Source organism: Danio rerio, chromosome 17, assembly GCF_049306965.1.
Source record: "Danio rerio strain Tuebingen ecotype United States chromosome 17, GRCz12tu, whole genome shotgun sequence".
Taxonomy (NCBI): domain Eukaryota; kingdom Metazoa; phylum Chordata; class Actinopteri; order Cypriniformes; family Danionidae; genus Danio; species Danio rerio.
This window is the reverse complement of record NC_133192.1, coordinates 287,501-307,428: the sequence shown is the minus strand read 5'-3', so window position 1 is coordinate 307,428 and position 19,928 is coordinate 287,501. Positions and strand designations below refer to the sequence as shown.

Here is a 19,928-nt window from a genome sequence, read left to right as displayed (position 1 = left end):
AGCAAGAAGGTCTCTGGTTTGAGTCTCGGCTGGGTCAGTTGGTGTTTCTGTGTGGAGTTTGCATGTTCTCCCCGTGTTGGCGTGGGTTTCCTCCGGTTGCTCCGGTTTCCCCCACAGTCCAAACACATGCGCTATAGGGGAATTGGGTAACTAAATTGGCCATATTGTGTGAATAAGTGTGTGTGGGTGTTTCCCAGTACTGCATTGCGGCTGGAAATGCATCTGAATATGAATGAATGAATGAATGATGATTGCAGTGCTTACCTGTAAAAGATGTTGTTAATCTGTTTCCTAATGTAAGCTCGGAGCCCCAGAAACTTCCCGTATATTCGGTGCAGGGTGGTCTTCAGGAAGTCTCTCTCACGCGGATCTTCACTGTCGAACAGATCCAGCAGCTGAAATGAACAGCACTGTTGCATTATGGGTGTGATAATTACAGTTTTATTTCGCTTGTTTTAAGGGTGCAGTGTGTACAGTGTGAGTTTGACACCCTGTGGTTGATCTAGGTATTGCACACCTGGATTAAAACAAAAGCAAGTGCAGGTTTCCAGACTGAGGACAGGAGCGAGTGATTTAAACCGTGTTCTATATAAAAGCAACGGCATGCGATAGAAGGAATATTCTCCATATTAAAGGAGTTTCAGTCCTAACCAACAGCTGAAATAAATATATTAGAAAAGGCTTTTATTTCTCACAGCTGAACAACAGAAAACTGACCGTGATCAGCTCAGATACAGCTCTTGTGCTTTAGTGTTAAATGCTGATAATACAGGACATGTATTGCCACACTACTGACAGCAGCAGCAGAGAGTTCAGCTCAGATCTGGAGAATACAATAAAGCGTCTGAAACTGAACTTCAGAACTGAGACTCAGTGCAAACCAACACATATCAGTGATCCAGCATCTACATTAATCATGTTGAAGAGCTTTAACATGTGTTCATCAGATTATAAAGCTCAGTGTTGTGCTGGAGTGCAGTAAGTGTGCTATTCTGTGCTTCTGAATGGCTGTGTTTACATTTCTGTCCTGTTTCGTCTGCTGTAAACAGCCTTAATGTTCATCACTGTGTATCTCGTCATGTAGCGTGTTGTTAGGACACGGGTTACAGTGTGACCTGCTCACGGATGTTTACACTCCTAATATTTCTAGAGCCTTCCTGACTGGATGAATGAAATATGCTGTTTTCCACCATCTGGCAACCCGTTGTGCTTAAATATGATTGGCTAAACTGGCATTGGGCGTGTTAAAGGGACCAAAACAAAGACAGCCGTTACAGCACGTAACTGTTCACAGCAGAATATCTGACTTTACTATTGTGTTTCAGATAAACAGGAGTGTTCACTGAGCATGATTCTGAATATCTGCACACACATGATGCTGTTTATATGATGCAGAAGAGTCAAGCACTGACATACAGCAGCTTTAAGGATAAACTCAGTCATTTTGACTCATTATTTTTGAAACCGAGACTATATTTTGTGTTTGTCCAGAAAATGATTTAAGTGTTTTTAGATATCCAGAAACAAGACAAACTAAATGTACGTCAGAAAAGCACTTTTTCCAGTTCTACTGCACACTGTTAGACTCAACTTCACTAACAACTATAAAGAGCTTAAAATAAAGCCGGGAATCACCTGCATCACAAATTTCTGGTCGATGTACTTCTTGGCAACATTTGGCTGAAAATCAGGCGACTCTAGAAAGCGCAGGAAGAACTCGTACACCAGCTGTAGGAGGCAGAGAGAGACAGAAATGAGCAACACAGCTACACTATGGTACAGTATATCTGCAACAACATCACAGCACGTTTAATTCAGTGATAAAAATCTAATCCTTTTCTCATATGAGATATACCGTAGACTGTAGCCAATGCTAAACCAATGTGACTTCATTGATTTATTTATTATTAACATCATTATTAAAAATGTCTCCTAATATTCTTTATACAAACCCAAAAAGTAGCACTCTCAAATTTCATTGCTTATCTAAAATATAATGACAATAAACGAGTCCAAACCGCATTTATGACATGCAGATAATTTGATTTATATTTCTCTAATATCACGCTGAAATCTCACTGGTCTCAATCATACGGCTGAAGACAAAATTATTAGTGCTCCAGTCAGATTTTGAAGAGTCCCTATTATGAGAGCGCAGAGTGTATGTGTGAGCCATGAACTGGTGGTGTGTGAGGCCAATGCAGGAGTGCATTAAAGCAATGCAGTTAAACACCAGCATACTACTCTATTCTTAACCATACGCCCAAAGATTATTCTGCTTGTTTTTAGGAAATACTCTCATCATTTTGACTTATTATTTCTGAAAACAAGACAACATTTCTAGCTTTTTTTTTTAGATATCTGGACTAGAAACAAGACAGAAGCTGCACACATGTGCACTATTCTATGACATTTTGCAGTATAGATAGTGTAAGCAGTGCGTTCACACAGAAAACTCTCAAAATAATGATTGCACTTTAATTACATGGATGATGTACCGCTAAAATGAAGTGTGTAATGATGGACACGTCATGCACTTTTGCTCACGTAGCGAAAGGGGCGGAGCAATCGGCCACACATGTTGGATAACTTTATTTATTTTGGATGGTGAAAGCAAAATCCTCCTGTAAGAGTGATTATAGCGCCTCCTGATGGTGAATGCAGTAATACTCAGGGCAGGTGTTATTTAATAGCTTGGTCATTTAGTTCACTGATTTGGCAACCGTCAAACATCATCAGGGAAACGGGGGGAATTTCCGCTTAGTAAAAACATCAGTGCTCCATTTGGGACGACACTACATACATGTACTGTGCTGTTGAGTGTGTAAGTGCATAAGGACATAGTGCATGAGTGCATAGTGTGCCATTTGAGACGCAGCTAAAAACTGTAGGAACAGCGGTTTTTGCAGTGTTCAGTGCCAGCTGTGTTCTGATTGGCTGATTGGACACACAGGTGTAATCGCTCCAGCGCACCTGTAGATGTGGCCACGCTGCTTCCAGAGTGGGTTCATCCTCCTCCGGGTCAAACTCTGCTCCGGTCGGGTTGGAGGAAGGCGGAAGAGTCCTGAACATGTTCACTGCAAACTACAACACACACACACACACACACACAGCTTTAGCAACAGCTTTCTGTCACACTATCACAGCTCTACAGGACTGAGAGGAACACACACACACGCTGAATGAACACACAGAATAAACACACACACACACACACACAAACACACTCCGTCTTGTGTGAATCTCTGTTCTGCAGGCTGCTGGTGTTTCTCTCACACACTAACGGATGCCAGAGCAGAGATGCCAGACTAAAGGCCCGCTCACACCCAGCAGGATTACTATATAACAACAGTAAAGATAGAGGAATGATGGAGAACAGCACAGCTACAGCACACACACACACACACACACACACACACACACACACACACACACACACACACTGAGGAGCAATATCCACACTTTCAGCAGGAGTGTCGCAGCTGATACCAGAGAAAACCCTGACAGATAATCAGAATCCAGTGAACGTTAGAGCTCCAGACAGCACTGTGGAGAAGCACACTGATGATGATGATGATGATCAGCCCTGGCTTACAGGAGCATTGCAGATCAGGACTCTCCTGGAGACCATGGCTTATTCTGTGGGTACACCAGGATCCAGAGTTCTGCATGTGATCGAGTGAACAGCTATTATTTGATGTAACTGGTGAAATTACTATTCACATGTCATTTGTGGTTTGAATGCGGGTCGGTAATAAACTGGCGAAGTGGAATGTGGGTCGGGTAGTCATTCAGTGTGCAGCATTGTAGGCAATCGTGCGGCAACTGATGGACAGCGAGCACTGGACTCTGTGCTCTTATCTAATGACTATGACTAAAACTTCTTTATGAATAATGATTAAAGAGACATGAGCTTTATGCTCTGTGTTTAAACACTGAAAGAGTTCTGCTGACCATACCAACTCACTTAACTCTGAATAAACATCAACAAAGAGCCCTGACCACACACTGAGCACATCTGTAGAGACAGAACAATCAACACCAACTGGAGCCGTCGCGTCTTTATTAAGAGGAGACGAGCGGCAGATGCAGATGAGGAAAGCTGTCAGGTGATAACGCTCCTCACAGACGTGTTTCTGTGGCGTGTTAGCAGAGCGCTGTAGTCCACACGTGAGTCCAGCTGCGCTCTCATAGCGGGAAATGAAACTAAACCTTCATTACAGCACATTTATCAACACAACACTGACGACCCGTGTCTCTCAACGATTCTTCTGCTTCTGCTTGTTTTGGCAACACACCGCGGCGTCTGAACACTGTAACAGGTGAACACAGTCTTCACAGCTCTGTCATGCATATTCATGAAGCTGCACCTCACTCACAATAGAGCGCGCTGATTGGTTCACACCAAGTCTTTCTCCTGAATTAATGCTGAACGCTCAGAGACGTCACGTTGTACTCGCCGGAACACACATCCAGTCTCCACGCTGGAGTTTACACAAGGATCTAATCGGCGTGACGCAGCTTCAACATTTATTCTCAAACTGGAAGAACGATGCCCTGGCGTCAACGCTGTCTGTCTTCAGCTCCGGTGGTGAGAGCGTCAAAATTCACTACATTAATCTCGTATTTAAAGGGGCCGCTGCCGCATATCAGATCAGCTACATTCCCACACAAAACATGCTCTCTAGCGGGAAAATGGTGCGCACTTATAATCAGATTCATTTAACAATGGAAGATCACGTTGCGTGTGCTGTTCATTACCCAGTGTGTCCATATGTCTGAAATATGCTGAAGCAGCAGTACTGTTTTGTATTGAGATGCACGCTTTTTTAAAGAAAATATATATATCCACAACACTAATGCACATCCGTACCTCGCCAGTAACTTGTTTAATGTATGTCCCTGCAAGAAAACACCGTAAATAGTTGGAAATCCGGTGACAATAATCAAACCCTTGTGAACAACTGCGGTCAGAAGGACTGTGTTCTCTGGACTCCTCTTGAGCGGTGGACTTCTACATTCTGACTGGTATGGAATGATAGTAGTGCTGCTGTCGGGTGACGGGTCGGGTGTTCATTTAATTATTGTGGTTACAGGTTGACCAAAAAGGACCCGTGCAGGATCAATTTATTAGTGTCCGCACACAGATGACCGCTAATGGTCAGTGTGTGTGTGTGTGTGTGTGTGTGTGTGTGTGTGTGTGGATTCTGCTGTTGATTCTCTGTAGTGTCCAGCAGGGGTCAGTCTCAGTGTGCATTCATTCATTCACTTGTCGGCTTAGTCCCTTTATTAATCCGGGTTCGCCACAGCGGAATGAACCGCCAACTTATCCAGCAAGTTTTTACGCAGCGGATGCCCTTCCAGCCGCAACCCATCTCTGGGAAACATCCACACACACACATTCACACACACACTACGGACAATTTAGCCTACCCAATTCCCATATAGCGCATGTGTTTGGGCTGTGGGGGAAACCAGAGCACCCGGAGGAAACCCACGCGAACGCAGGGAGAACATGCAAACTCCACACAGAAATGCCAATTGAGTCGAGGCTCGAACCAGCGACCCAGCGACCTTTTTGCTGTGAGGCGACAGCACTACCTACTGCGCCACTGCCTCACCCTGACTCTAATCAATCTGATCAATAAGTCCATTCAGCATCCGCAGTCAGTTCTCTAGCATTTACACACACACACACACACACACTCAAACTAGCACTGGAGTCCTGCACTACTGTTATTTTTACACATCTGTCCGCCAGCACGACTTTCAGAACTCCATCTATTAGTTGATCATTATTGTTCATGGTGTGATCAATAGTCTCCAGGAGAGTCCTGATCTGCAATGCTCCTGTAAGCCAGGGCTCATCATCATCATCATCATCATCATCATCATCATCATCATCATCATCATCATCATCATCAGTGTGCTTCTCCACAGTGCTGTCTGGAGCTCTAATGTTCACTGGATTCTGATTGGCTGTCAGGGTTTTCTCCATCATCATCTGGGAAGACAGGGCTGATAACGCTCAGTGTGTGTGTGTGTGTGTGTGTGTGTGTGTGTGTGTGTGTGTGTGTGTGTGTGTGTGTGTGTGTGTGTGTGTGTGTGACCGGGCCTGTAGACATGACTGAACACAGCAGCTCTTTATTTACATCTGTTCATCATGGTTTGGACACTGCTGCTAATGCTCCTCCAGCAGGATGGCGCTGCTTTAAAGCTGGAAATAGAGGAGCATGTGAGGTGTGTGTAGAAGAGCTGGAGCGCTGCAGAATGGGGACATCGCCCTGCTGGAAAACACTGGGCTGATTGTGTGCATCTCTGGGATGAAAGCGGGCTCAGACGGGGCCGGGGGCCGCCGCGGGGCTCTGCCTGACTCACCATGTGCACCACCTCTGGGTAAATGGGCTCCGTGATGACGTTGCGGTTGTGGGTGATGTACTCCACCATCTCGCTCAGCGCCGCTCGCTTCACCTCCTTCCATTTCAGGTCGCTGAGCGGGTCGGAGAGGAAGTCGAAGAGGACGCAGCACTGGCGGAGCTTCTGCACGAAGAGCTTCTCCTGCTCAGCCGGAGCCACATCTGAAACACAGAGAGCAGGACACATGAGGATCTGCAGCAGAGGTGTTAAACTCAGTTCCTGGAGGGCCGCAGCTCTGCACAGTTTAGCCCCAGCCCTAATCAAACACAGCTGATCCAGTAGTGTGGTAGTCTTGAACACCGCGATTAGTTGATCAGCTGTGTTTGATTAGGGCTGCAGCTAAACTGTGCAGAGCTGCGGTGAGAGAGTAGAGCTGTGCTGTAGGCCTGTTCACTAATATGGAGATGGAGAATACACAATAGGAGAGTGTTGTTTCCGGTCGCCCAGCCGCCACTACCGTCACCATTCATTATAACAGACTGTCAACCGTCATACATGCAAAACAAATCATAGCAGAAGTGAACGAATAGATTTCCACTACTAGCACATATTATTCATTCATTCTCCTTCAGCTTAGTCCCTTATCTATCAGGGGTCACCACAGCAGAATGAACCGCCAACTATTCCAACATATGTTTTACACAGCGGATGCCCTTCAGATGCAATGAGGCAGGATTGTTCAGTTCAGTTATTTACTGCAGTTAATATGCTGTTCCAAACAGAAACTAATCATAGAAAACCATGTGATGCACATTATACACATAGTAATTTAGGAAATATACACTCACCGGCCACTTTATTAGGTACACCTGTCCATTTGCTTGTTATCGCAAATTTCTAATCAGCCAATCACATGGCAGCAGCTCACTGCATTTAGGCATGTAGACATGGTCAAGAGGATCTGCTGCAGTTCAGAGTGAGCATCAGAATGGGGAAGAAAGGGGATTTAAGAGACTCTGAATGTGGCATGGTTGTTGCTGCCAGACGGGCTGCTCTGAGTATTTCAGAAACTGCTGATCTACTGGAATTTTCACGCACAATCATCTCTAGGGTTTGTGAGCGGCAGTTCTGTGGGCGCAAATGCCTTGTTGATGAGGCCAGAGGTCAGAGGAGAATGGCCAGACTGGCTCCAGCTGATAGAAAGGCAACAGGAACTCAAATAAGCACTCGTTACAACCGAGCTCTGCAGAAGAGCATCTCTGAACACACAACACGGCCAACCTTGAGGCGGATGGGCTACAGCAGCAGAAGAGCACACCGGGTGCCGCTCCTGTCAGCTAAGAACAGGAAACTGAGGCTACAATTCACACAGACTCACCAAAACTGGACAAATCTGCAGCAACTGTGTGATGCTGTCACGTCAATATGGAGCAAAGTCTCTGAGGAATATTTCCAGTAGCTTGTTTATTCTCTGCCATTAAGGATTAAGGCAGTTCTGAAGGCAAAAGGAGGTCCAACCTGGTACTAGTGAGGTGTACCTAATAAAGTGGCCAGTGAATGTAAATAGGACAGTGTGGGATCTTGTTTTTGCTTTAACATAAGACTCATAAAACTCTCTTTATTATGACATATTTAACAAGACTATAGCTGTGTCTCATTTCAGAGGCTGCATCCTCCAAAGTATTATCATTTTTAAAAAAAAATCTAAAGCTTCTTCAAACGCAGCCTCCAAATGTGTCCATCATTTTCCAGGTAATGAAGGACACAAACAGTGGATCTTTCTCGGCCTCAAACATCCCAAGATTCAGTGTGCGCTGATAATGGCAGGTAGTTTTTAAAAGACAACTCCGGTTTAAATGTGTGAATTAGGTTTATTTTACATGGATATCTAAACACACGTTAAAAAAACAAAAAGAGTATGACATGTCTTACTAAAGAGTGATGTTAAAGACAGTTTACATGTGTATGTGTACATGTATAGATCAGGGATCACGGTGGTCGCAATTTCAAGCCCAGTAGATCAATCATTCATTCATTTTCTTTTCGGCTTTGACCCTTTATTAATCCGGGGTCGCCACAGCGGAATGAACCACCAACTTATCCAGCATGTTTTTACGTAGCAGATACCCTTACAGCGGCAACCCAGCTCTAGGAACAAGTATGGATATATTCAAAAATATTCAAAGGGAATATATTTCCAGCTTCTTCATACCTTGTTTTGCCTTCAGATCGCTTAAAAATAAGTTTTAAAATCACTTTGAAAAAAATGTATTACAAATGTCATCAGCGCTTATTAACAGCAGCTGTTACTGTAGCCTGGTGATGAGATTCATCCTCTGTAGGCTATATCGTCTCATTTCAGAACTTTCGGTTCAGCCTGTGTGGACTTCGAAGAACTCACCTTTGATGTCTGCATCCTTCGGAAGATGCCGCCTCTGAAATGAGACACAGCTTATATTTATTTTTGTGTCTTGAAAATGCTCCTTGATTTAAGAATTTGTAGATATTTTGGACAAGAAATAAGACAAAAACTATGTAAGAAAAGCGTTTTCTGCAGTGTACGGGAGCGTCACATGTGCTAGAGTAAAATACAGTCTCCAATTAAACAAATGAATGTTGACTACACATTTAGTTAATCAGTGAAACCCATTCATCACCCCTAACCATAACCATAACCATAACTAGCCCTCATCAGTCACTCAGATACTGCACAGTCTACAACAAAACTCTCCAAGGCTGATGTTCTAACACTGATAACACCAAACACACACACACCCAATAGCCTGTAGTACAGCTGACATGTGTGATCATTAGAGTATTATTATTAGTGTCTTGTGTTTGAGAGGTGGACATGAGTTCATCAGACACATGATTTCTGCTCTTATCTGATCCAGTGGACCAGAATAACCCTGACTGATGAACACACACTGCAGCGTCTATCACAACACACACCACCCGCTGCATATACAGCAATACACTGCCTCCTATGAGGAGGTAATGAATATACTCATTCATTTATTCATTTTCAGCTTAGTCCCTTTATTAATCAGGGGTCGCCACAGTGGAATGAACCGCCAACTTATCCAGCTTATGTTTTACGCAGCGGATGCCCTTCCAGCTGCAACCCAACACTGGGAAACACCCATACACTGTCACTAATACACTATGGATAATTTAGCCTACCCAATTCCCCTATAGCGCATGTGGTTGGACTGTGGGGGAAACCGGAGCACCCGGAGGAAACCCACGCCAACACGAGGAGAACATGCAAACTCCACACAGAAACACCAACTGACCCAGTTAGGACTTAAACCAGCGACCTACTTGCTGTGAGGCCACAGTGCTAACCACTGAGCCACCATAACAACCAATAAATATCTATTTACACACATTTACAGCAGTGTTTAGACTCAATAATGAGCTGCAATAATCTTTCTGTGCACAGATTCCATACAGGTCTAGTTAAAGTGACAGATAATAGTGTCACTTCATCAGCCTTGAGTCTTTTTAATCCCACATGACTGTCTGTCTTCAGTAAAACAAGATATTTTCAGATTGTCTCCAGGTTTTTGTCTGTACACTTTAAGTCACTGAGCTGTAATATTGCTTTCACTACATTATTCTTATAAATATGTTTATAATGATATGAGAACTATATTTTTGGGGGAACCAGCAGCTTATGAATATGAATAAGTCTTTAGCTTCACACACAAACACTAAAATACGCCAGAGAAATGAACGATCTGCGATGTGTTATTGAGGCAGGACTATCGCCAGCGCAGTGCTCTTCAACTGAGTTTCTCTTGTCTGCTGTCAATGAGCTCATGCACGATTACTCTGGGGATGATCAACATTTTAAGAAGAGCTGGAACTGCTGAAACAGACAGAATAAATAGCTGTTAAATGTCACCATAACACTGAGAGTAATCCTCAATAACTGTCTGTGTCTGTGCTGAAAACTCATCTATAGAGCGTCTGGAACAGAGATGGCGACAGCACACACATCCTGTGCTCCAGTAAGTGCAGATCCTCATGTTTACAACGACTCTGGTAAAAGCTGAAGTACTGATTACACTTTTGTACTCAAGTAAAAGTAAAGTACGGCCTGAAATATGTACTTAAGTTTAAAGTATTAATGACTACTACCTGTTTTAGTTTCACAGGGGTAACCACACACACATGATGTATACTGGGGGTGTAACGATACACCAAAGGCACGGTTCGGTTCGATTCACGGTTTTGGAGCCACGGTTCGGTACAGTTTCTGTTTGCTGTGGGGTTAGGCTTGATGTCATCTTAACGGCAATGCTAAGGAACAATAGATTCACTTAATAACAAGAACAAGTCGGGTGTCATTTCAGCTGATCCGCGCATCTCTACCTCCCGTTTTCTGTCTCTCTTTCTCTCCATGCCTGTCATTTCTGTAAGTCTTCACGACAGCTGATTGGTCAGGAGACCGATCTATCATCACTGGGCGATGTGGCGTGGGGATATAGAAAGGGCGTCAGGAAGAGCGGGAGAGCGCTTTTTCCTTGATCTGGTTTTTGGTGTATTTTGCTGACATGATTATGATTTTCATTGTTTTTGCGTAACTTTCGTTTGGGTAAAATGATTTTGCCCTCTTTGAGATTTTTTTTGTTCATTTTTATTTAGTTTGATTTGTCAGTTAATTATTGGCTCGCCTCTTTCCCGTCAATTCCCGAGCTACACCTCCTCTAGTTCCCTCGAGAGAGTAATGTGGATAGGGCAGATGTTGTACGACTTCCATTTTGCAAACACGTAGAAAATGTATTGTTAAAGACATCAGGTAAGAGAGGAACGTCATCTTTCTATTTATTTTATTCTACAGTTCAGTATAGGGAAGAATGCGGCGCACTGCACTGAAGACCTTTCTTTTCTTTTCATCAGTTTCTAGCCAGATAAGGGGTTAATCATCCATTAGAATTGTTTTGTTATATTGCTTTCTTTTGTTTGGCTTCACTATCGTCCCCTTACTCCAGTTGAACTCATTTTTGTTTGATATTTTGTTTGAATTTGCCACTTTATTATATTATTTTTATTAGTGTAAATATTTGTCTTTTGTATATATTTGGGCAATATTCTGGTTTCACTTTTGTACATTAAATCACTTGTGTTGGCAGTTCTGTTGTCTGTCTTTTAAATTGATTCAATCAGTTAGAGACAAGTGACGTCAACCTCAACAATGGGCAGCAGGGGGCGTGAGAGAACCGCGGTACGCCATGAGAGTTTCGCGATACTATTGTGGTCGGTGTGTCGCGATATTTTGGTTCAGTTTGTAATATCGTTACACCCCTAATGTATACGTACACACAAAATAACTTGCATTTCAAATTTTGTTACCAATTTTCAGCAGAAAAGTAGCCAACCAACATCACACCACAATATTGTCCAATAACACTCAAACAGTTGCCCTGTGCTTCATCAGCTGGACACTAAACTGCACTTTATATCTGTTAAGAACAGCAGCTGCCATATTCATTCATATATTCTGAAACATAATTCTTCTGCCTGTATTTTTAAAACTAATAAATGTCTTAAATTTAACACTTCATTTTGTCCAAAACATTTTTTTCTTTTGCTAAAATAAAAATAAATTAATTTTCTTCAAACAGCAGCACTCCTGCAGCTCACATGATTTCACTATTTGTTTACTTTGTTTTCAGAGTATTGTGTATATTTTATGTAACAGATAAAGCTATTCAGAGCTTGAAATTGGGACTGTTTTAGTCGCATTTGCGCCCGAAATTTTATCTATGCAACATCAAAATATATTTGGGAGCATTATCGCAGCAAAATGTTTACCGCATGCGCAGAATTAGGAGGCATTCACACATTAAGCATCTTTGAACTCATGAAGCAACTCATCAAGCACCTAAAAACATCAAGCGCAGCGCTCAGGAATGGTTTATAACAGTCGTCATGTCAACTTGCTGCAGTAAACAAAGCCTTGCTTGCCCCGCCTTCAAGCTCTTCTTATTGGCCCACTACGCTAGAACAGAACGCGAATGGATTGGTTAATATCAGCTGTCAATCACTCAGTTCTGTAACAGGCAGCTACAGCTGTGAAAATGTAAAGGTCTGGATACGAGAGAATGAACACAACACTGACAGATTCAGTTTTAGAAACCAGCTACAGTTACAGATAACGGCACGTCTGATCAGTGATCATGTAATGAATGCCAATCCAGCATTTAGACTTTTCCAAGAGTGGATAAAAGACTTCCGGTGTTTAAAGTCCGCTAGGAAAATGACTGAAGCATTCAGGGTAAAGCCTGAGGGACGGAGTTTTCAGCTAACAGCATTCGCCACTGAATCTACAGGAGATGTTGTGACGGTATTTAATCCTTCATTTACTCGTCACGATGCTGTCGATTGTGCGACTGATACCACGTTCACCATCGCTAAAGAGCATGCATTCACCGAGATGAAACTAATATTGCAGCTCATGTAATAGACCGGTACTGCTATTAAGATGACGTATGCGGATAATAAGCAATATCATCTGCACTGTAACAAAAAATAATAATTTTACAGAAAAAATCTCTAAATGTTTTACAGTAATTTTTTGTCATTTCACATTATATTCAAAACTTAAAATGACAAACAATCTCTCTAAATAACAGTTTGACTTTCATTTTAGGTACTTTTTACAAATTACTGACATTTGTGTTTTTTATACAGGGAAATTACAGTTTTATTTTTACAGTATTTTTTCTGTTATTTTAAATTATATTCAAAAGTTTGTAAAAATTAGAAACAATATCTGTAAATGAACAGCTTGACTGTTATTTTATGTACTATATAAGTAATGACATTTTACAGAAATTTGTCTATTTTATACAATAAAATTGCCGTATTATTTACAGTGTTTTTTCCAGTTTTTTTGAAGTACATTTAAAATTACGTTAAATTAAAGTAATAAATTGTAATAACTTGCTCTCAAAAAAAAAAAAAGGTCAAATGACTGCAGCTTTGGCTGCCAAACAAATACCATAAAATTACAGTAAAACTTCTTTGTTAAAATAAAGTGCAAAAAATAATAAATCCACAGATATTTACATTAAAATGTTTACAGAGAAACACTGTTATTTTACAGATATTTCCTAGATTATTACGGTCAAATCCGTACAATAAAGTTACACACTAAGGCCGTACTCACACTAGGTACAGTTGCCAAAGCATGCTTGTGCCCCCTCCCGTCTCCCCTGACGGCCCGCACTCACACTACAATCGGGCCTGGGCACGCTTACGTCATCGCTGCTGCGCTGTTCAGTGAGTGCTCTCGCTCAGCACAGTGGAGATTTCTCTAGTTATATTGTGTCAGTGGTTTGATATGCAGTGACATGCAGTCAAATATTTCGCCAAACAGTCCTTAGGGATGCGGGACACGCAGTCAGATATTTCACCGAACAGATCCGCCACTTTTAGCGCTCATAAACAGTCATAAAGCCCTCGTGCTGCAGGAATGAGGAGGTCTGCTGAAGGTGCAGCTGTGGTGCAGTGAGGGGTTTGCGTCTGTAATAATCTACGGCAGGTTAAACACCTTTAATAAAATGCCAAGACATGCTCATGATCGTAATTTAACAGTTTTATTTTGGATCAAAAAAAGTTTGGAAAAAACATCAAACGAGATACAACTGATTAAAATTCTCTTTACATTTTATTGAATAGTATTACTTTAAAACATGTAGAGGTTTAAGTTGTATGAAATGATTCAGTTCCAAATCTTAAATGAAATGGAACTGTAACGTGAAGGGGACCCTGACAAAGTGCAGATTCAAATGCAGGTGTATTACACAGAGATGGTCAGGTAAGCAACAGTCAACACAGGGGCAAACTGCAAACAGATGTATGCAGGGAATCCAGAGTCATGGTCAATTAACAAGCAAATGATCAGTCCTGGCAGCAAACAACGTAAACAATTAACAAACAAAGCAAGGCAAAAGAAGAGAAACGCATCATAATGTTCACAGTAGCAGTATAACAAGACTAAGCTGCTTTTAAAGTGCATATAATCAGTTCATAATAGTCCTCCGTCTGTGTGTGTGCAATCAGCGGAATCTGGAACAGGTGTATGTAAGCGCTCTTAGTGTGTTACTTTATTAAATGGATTTGATTGTAATAATCTAGGAAAAGTCTGTAAAATAGCAGTGTTTTTCTGTAAACATTTTAATGAAAATATCTGTAGATTTATTATTTTTTGCACTTTTTTTCAACAAAGAAATTTTACCTTAATTTAATGGTTTTTGTTTGGCAGCCGTAGCTGCCAGTCATTTGACCTTTTTTTTTACGATTTTTTATTTTTTTTTACAGAGCAATAATTACAATTTATTACTTTAATTTTACGTAATTTTAAATGTACTTAAAAACAGGAAAAAACACTGTAAATAATACGTCAATTTTATTGTATAAAAAGACAAATTGCTGTAATTTGTCATTACTTATATAGTACATAAAATAACAGTCAAGCCGTTAATTTACAGATAATGTTTGTAATTTTTATGAACTTTTGAATATAATTTAAAATAACAGAAAAAATACTGTATAAATAAAACTGTAATTTCCCTGTGTAAAAAACAAAAATGTCGGTAATTTTTCTTTAATAATAAAGCACCTAAAATGAAAGTCAAACGGTTAATTTAGAGAGATTGGTTGTCATTTTACTAAGTTTTGAATATAATGTGAAATGACAAAAAATTACTGTAAAAAATTTAAAGATATTTTCTGTAAAATTAGTTTTTTTTTTTACAGTGTAGCCTACATTCTGTATATTGACTGATCGCTTGCCTTTATTTCCTATAATGTATAAATTTATAGTATGTTATACTTTAATAATGGCTATTATTGATTATTAAAACTGATATTCAGCAGAAGAGAGGCTGTGTTTCGTATTTTCACTGAAATTGAAAGGAGGCAGTTGTTATCGGCTCTGTTTAGTTATAAATATGCACACAGTGAAGATGACGCTCATATATGCAGCACGACGCCTCAACATTTCTGCTGTCTGTTAAGTTGCTAATATCAAAATGAAAATAGGCAGTTCCTTACATCATGTTTTCATTTCATGTCATTGCGTAGTGTGGACGGATGGCGTAACCGTAGCAAAACTTATGCATTTTCAAACTAAAACGCATCAGTGTACACGGAGCCTAAGAGCGCTCACATGCATGAATTTTATGGTTTTTGTTTGGCAGCTGTAGCTGCAGACCTTTTTTTTAAAAGATTTTTATAGTGTGTCCATTATCAGCAATAAAGCCTAGAAATTGGGCATCAGTATTCTGTAAAGCGACAGGTTCAGATATTCTTTTCCAGTTATCAGACATTATTTGTTGCTTAACTTTAGTTTGTAGCTGTTACACTGTTTTAACTTTAATATTAGACATCAGTGTAAACATATAAATGCTGGAAAAACATATTCTGTAATATTCAAACCACCTGGCTCTCCACTTTTGCATGGCCTCTTTTTTTGTTTTAAACTTGTCCCTCAGTTTTTTCCAAACTTTTTAACAAAACACTTTCCTCCTTTCCACGCCTGTTGCAGTTAATCTGGTTATCTCTATGATGATCACGCATGGACGGATTGTTGACATGTCTGTACAGACGCACTGTTTCAGACAAAATCTCTCCAAACTGATTCATATTCAACTCAAATCAAATGCAGCGGCGTGCGAACTGTTCACCCGAAATCTGTTATTAACATGAGGCTGCAACCTGCACTCGTCCCACTGAACATGACGTCTGCGTCTTCAATTGAATGAATTTAATATAAAAAGATAAATAAATGAAGACGTCAGTGAGACGTTCGGTGAGATGAGTGCACGTTGCAGCGTCATGTTAATGAACCTGTCCGAACGCTATAAACCTCTGCAGACACATCGATGACGTCACATTCACCACGCAACACCAGCCACATTCCCCGCGCACTGAGTCAATAACAGAAAGCTGATTGGCTGGTGCATGTTGACCTCATTTGCCACAAATTACATTGAAATAAAGAACTACAACACCAACAAAACCAAGCAACAACAACAACAAACTATTCAGATGAGCATTAGATGTAGCGTTACACGGACACCGCAAAAATAAGACCTGTGCAGAAATATGAAGACCTAGAACAGCCAGCTTAAGACTTTAAAAGACCCCGCGGAGACCCTGTCTCTCTCTCACATACACACACACATACATACACACGCATACACACACACATGCATGCAATCTTTCATATAGACACACACTTATACCCTAACACACACAAACATTCCCTCTCTCACACACACACACACACACACACACACACACACACACACACACACGTCTGACCCTTCTCCTGAAGATGTGTTTTTTGACTCTAACACTGATGAGTCTTAATCTGCCTTTGGGAATGAGACAAATGCTCAGTAACAGCCTAACACACACACACACACACACACACACACACACACACACACACAGCTTTCCTCCAGTGTGACCTCACTTCCTGTGACATCACTGCTGTAGTGGGGGGGAAGGGCAGGAGACACTCAAAAGCTTCGTTCTCATATACACTCACACACACACACACACACCTACACAGTGCTGTAGACGAACGCAGTACAGTCAATGAAGCGGATCGATCTCTCTCTCACACACATACATACACACACACACACACACACACACACCCATCCCTCCCTTACTCACCCCTGAAGTGCATCAGAGCCACAGGCGGGAAGGGCCCGTTGGCGTTGGGAGCGTCTACAACCATCCTGCCGGGGTCACACACACACGCCAGCGCGCGTCACAGAAACACACACACCGCTCACGGCCCGAGACCAGCCTCCATTTTAACAAAAGCTGAGCAGAAAATGAAGCTGTGTGCTGGAGGAACCGACTGCTCAGTGATGTCAGCGGGCAAGACACAGCCCATTGGTCCACTGCTGTGACATCATCGGCAGGCGGATGCCTATTGGCTGGGAGGAGGAGGAGAAGGCGGGACTGAGGAGCCCCTCCAGCACTCTTATGAAGCGTCACGCCTCATTACACTGTGTGTGTGTGTGTGTGTGTGTGTGAGAGAGAGAGAGAGAGCAGAGCAAACACAGCTGAGACTGACCACAGCACAGACAAACACCACACGGTACAATATATGGAGATTTGTCCTGGCCAGAATATATAGTGAATGTATGTTGTGTCTGTGCTGTTTATTTAAATGCATTTAAATATGCTAATGTTTAAATATACAAGATAATGTTCAGTGTGCTGACTGACGTGCAAATAAAGATTTCACATTCATGCATCTTCTTGGATTTCAATATATGGAGGGTCAATTATATTTTACATTCATTTACATTTACATTTAGCAGACGCTTTTATCCAAAGCGACTTACAAATCAGTTTAATATATGAAGAGTTCATATGCAAAACGCTGTAAAAGCCATCTGATGTGTTCTTCTACATTAGCATTTTCTCCTGTTCTCCTACTCCTGTGTGTAGGCTCAGTGCCTTTACCTTTAGTTATTTACATTGCCTTTAAAGTGAATTAACTGAACACAAACATTAGAATGCTGATAAAAATGCTCATTTTAGGAGAACATTCCAGACGGCATTAGAGGATTTTGCATCTGAACTCTTAATATATACTTTAAACATATTTCAAAAATATTCAAATCCATCTACAGCAAATATATCTTTGGCCATTGCGTGTGTAATTTGGAAATATATTTCATGATATTAACTATTGTCTTACTACCTGCCTATTATTATGATATGAACTATATATTAGCAGTTATGAAGTATGATCTTAATCTGCATCTCTCATCCTATATACCGAAACCTAAACCCAACGTCTGCCTTACTAACTATACACAGCTACACTCTCCGCCTTTCATATTCATCATTCATTTTCCTTCAGCTTAGTCCCTTTATTAATCAGGTGTCACCACAGCTGAATGAACCACCAACTATTACAGCATTTGTTTTACACATATGTAGACCCAGTCCTGGGAAACACCCACACACACTCATACACTACGGCCAGTGTAGTTGATCAGTTCGCCTATAGCGCATGTGTTTGGACTGTGGGGGAAACCAGAGCACCCAGAGAAAACCCACGCCAACACGGGGAGAACATGCAAACTCCACACAGAAACACCAACTGACCCAGCCGGGACTCAAACCAGAGACCTTCTTGTTGCGAGGTGATTGTGCTAGCCACTGCGCCACCGTGACGCGCTCCTTTTATTTTATGTTCATGTATTTTTTCTTTTCTGTCTCTTTTCTTGTTGAACCCTTGTTAAAGCATGTGAATACAGTATACTGCGTTATAATGAAGCTGTACATGCTGGTAATAAAGCGTGCAAAAATACATGATTAAAAACTAAATGGGTTAACCAACCTGCTTTACAATCACCTCAAACAACAAGAATAAACCAAAGACATACACCATTTAAACAATAAAAAGAAAAGAGCTTCGACATGATCAAACCTGTTGAACCTCTATTGAAAACACTTCATCAGACAGACAAGTGTTCATTTAGATTTGAAAACAGACAAAGATGATGCCAATCTAACTGATACAGGAAGATTATCCCAAAGTCTGAAAGATAAACACAATAACTCTGAAACTTAAAGGTTCACGAAACCCTTGAGGACTTTTCTCGGAGATGTTAACAGATGTGTGTGTGTGTGTGTGTGTGTGTGTGTGTGTGTGTGTGTTTAGCATCAGTTAAGACAATGTTAGCAGCTGTCAGCTTAAATTGTGGGGAAAACTGGACAATTTAGTGCTTTCGTCAGCTGATTTCAGCTTCCGGGTTTAAAATGATTTTTGGGGCGGATCAAAATCGGCGACGTAGTGCAGAACTGCAAGTGCAAACATGACGCATCGAGTTCTCATTATTATTCATAGTGGAGTTTTCTTATCCTATGAGAAGAGCCGGCTTATTAATTATTCATGACTGCACAGGCTTTCCGAAGGCAAGACAGACCTGCCATTGCCAAGCTGTGAGACACGGACCCACCGCACACAGTATTGAGCTGTTCATGAAGGGTCGTATGTGTTTGTCTTCATGATCTACGGGGTCTGTTGCAAGTTTTTCTCTGTGATGCTGTCAGGGCCGATACAGCAAAGCTGGTTATGTGCACCATGCATTTTTTAGGGAGAGCAGCACGAGAATTAAAGAATGGCAGACGTTGTCTTTTATCAGGAGTTTGTTCACATTTAGACACATCGCCTAATGGCTAAAATAGACAGGGCAAGAGACCTGCTGCACTGAGTCTGCATTCAGACCCGGGGATTGAGGGAGAAGTCCTCATTTAGTGTTTATATGAACACCATTATCTTTATAATCATATAAATTGTGGTTATATGTAAATGAAATTATGAATGACAAATGCAGCAGGGCATTAAATTACTGTTTATTTCTTTGCATTTTAACTTTGTAAACTCTAAAATGTTGCGTCTCCTCACAGTTTGTGTCTCATTTTGTGAGTCGACTGACAACAGTTGTTCACACCCCTCCTTCTCCCCTGCTGGCCACGCCCACTCCTGCCCTTTGCTCGCAGAGCTCCGCCCATTA

At 41.4% G+C, this 19,928-nt stretch overlaps 1 protein-coding gene across 2 annotated transcripts in view; it reads right to left on the bottom strand.

The window, feature by feature from the left end:
- ppp2r5ca (protein phosphatase 2, regulatory subunit B', gamma a) overlaps positions 1–19,928 on the bottom strand; it is a 41,540-nt gene that overhangs the window by 9,045 nt on the left and 12,567 nt on the right. Inside the window, exons 1-5 of one of the 2 annotated variants that reach the window (XM_073927907.1) lie at positions 17,059–17,275; positions 6,379–6,578; positions 2,974–3,084; positions 1,636–1,728; positions 265–395 (exon numbers count right to left, since the gene is read on the bottom strand). In XM_073927907.1, coding sequence (XP_073784008.1) covers positions 265–395; positions 1,636–1,728; positions 2,974–3,084; positions 6,379–6,578; positions 17,059–17,122 — 599 coding nt within the window. In that variant the 5' untranslated portion in view covers positions 17,123–17,275. Of the gene's footprint in view, positions 1–264; positions 396–1,635; positions 1,729–2,973; positions 3,085–6,378; positions 6,579–17,058; positions 17,276–19,928 lie in introns of those variants that run through there. The other variant, XM_073927906.1, reaches the window with a different exon arrangement.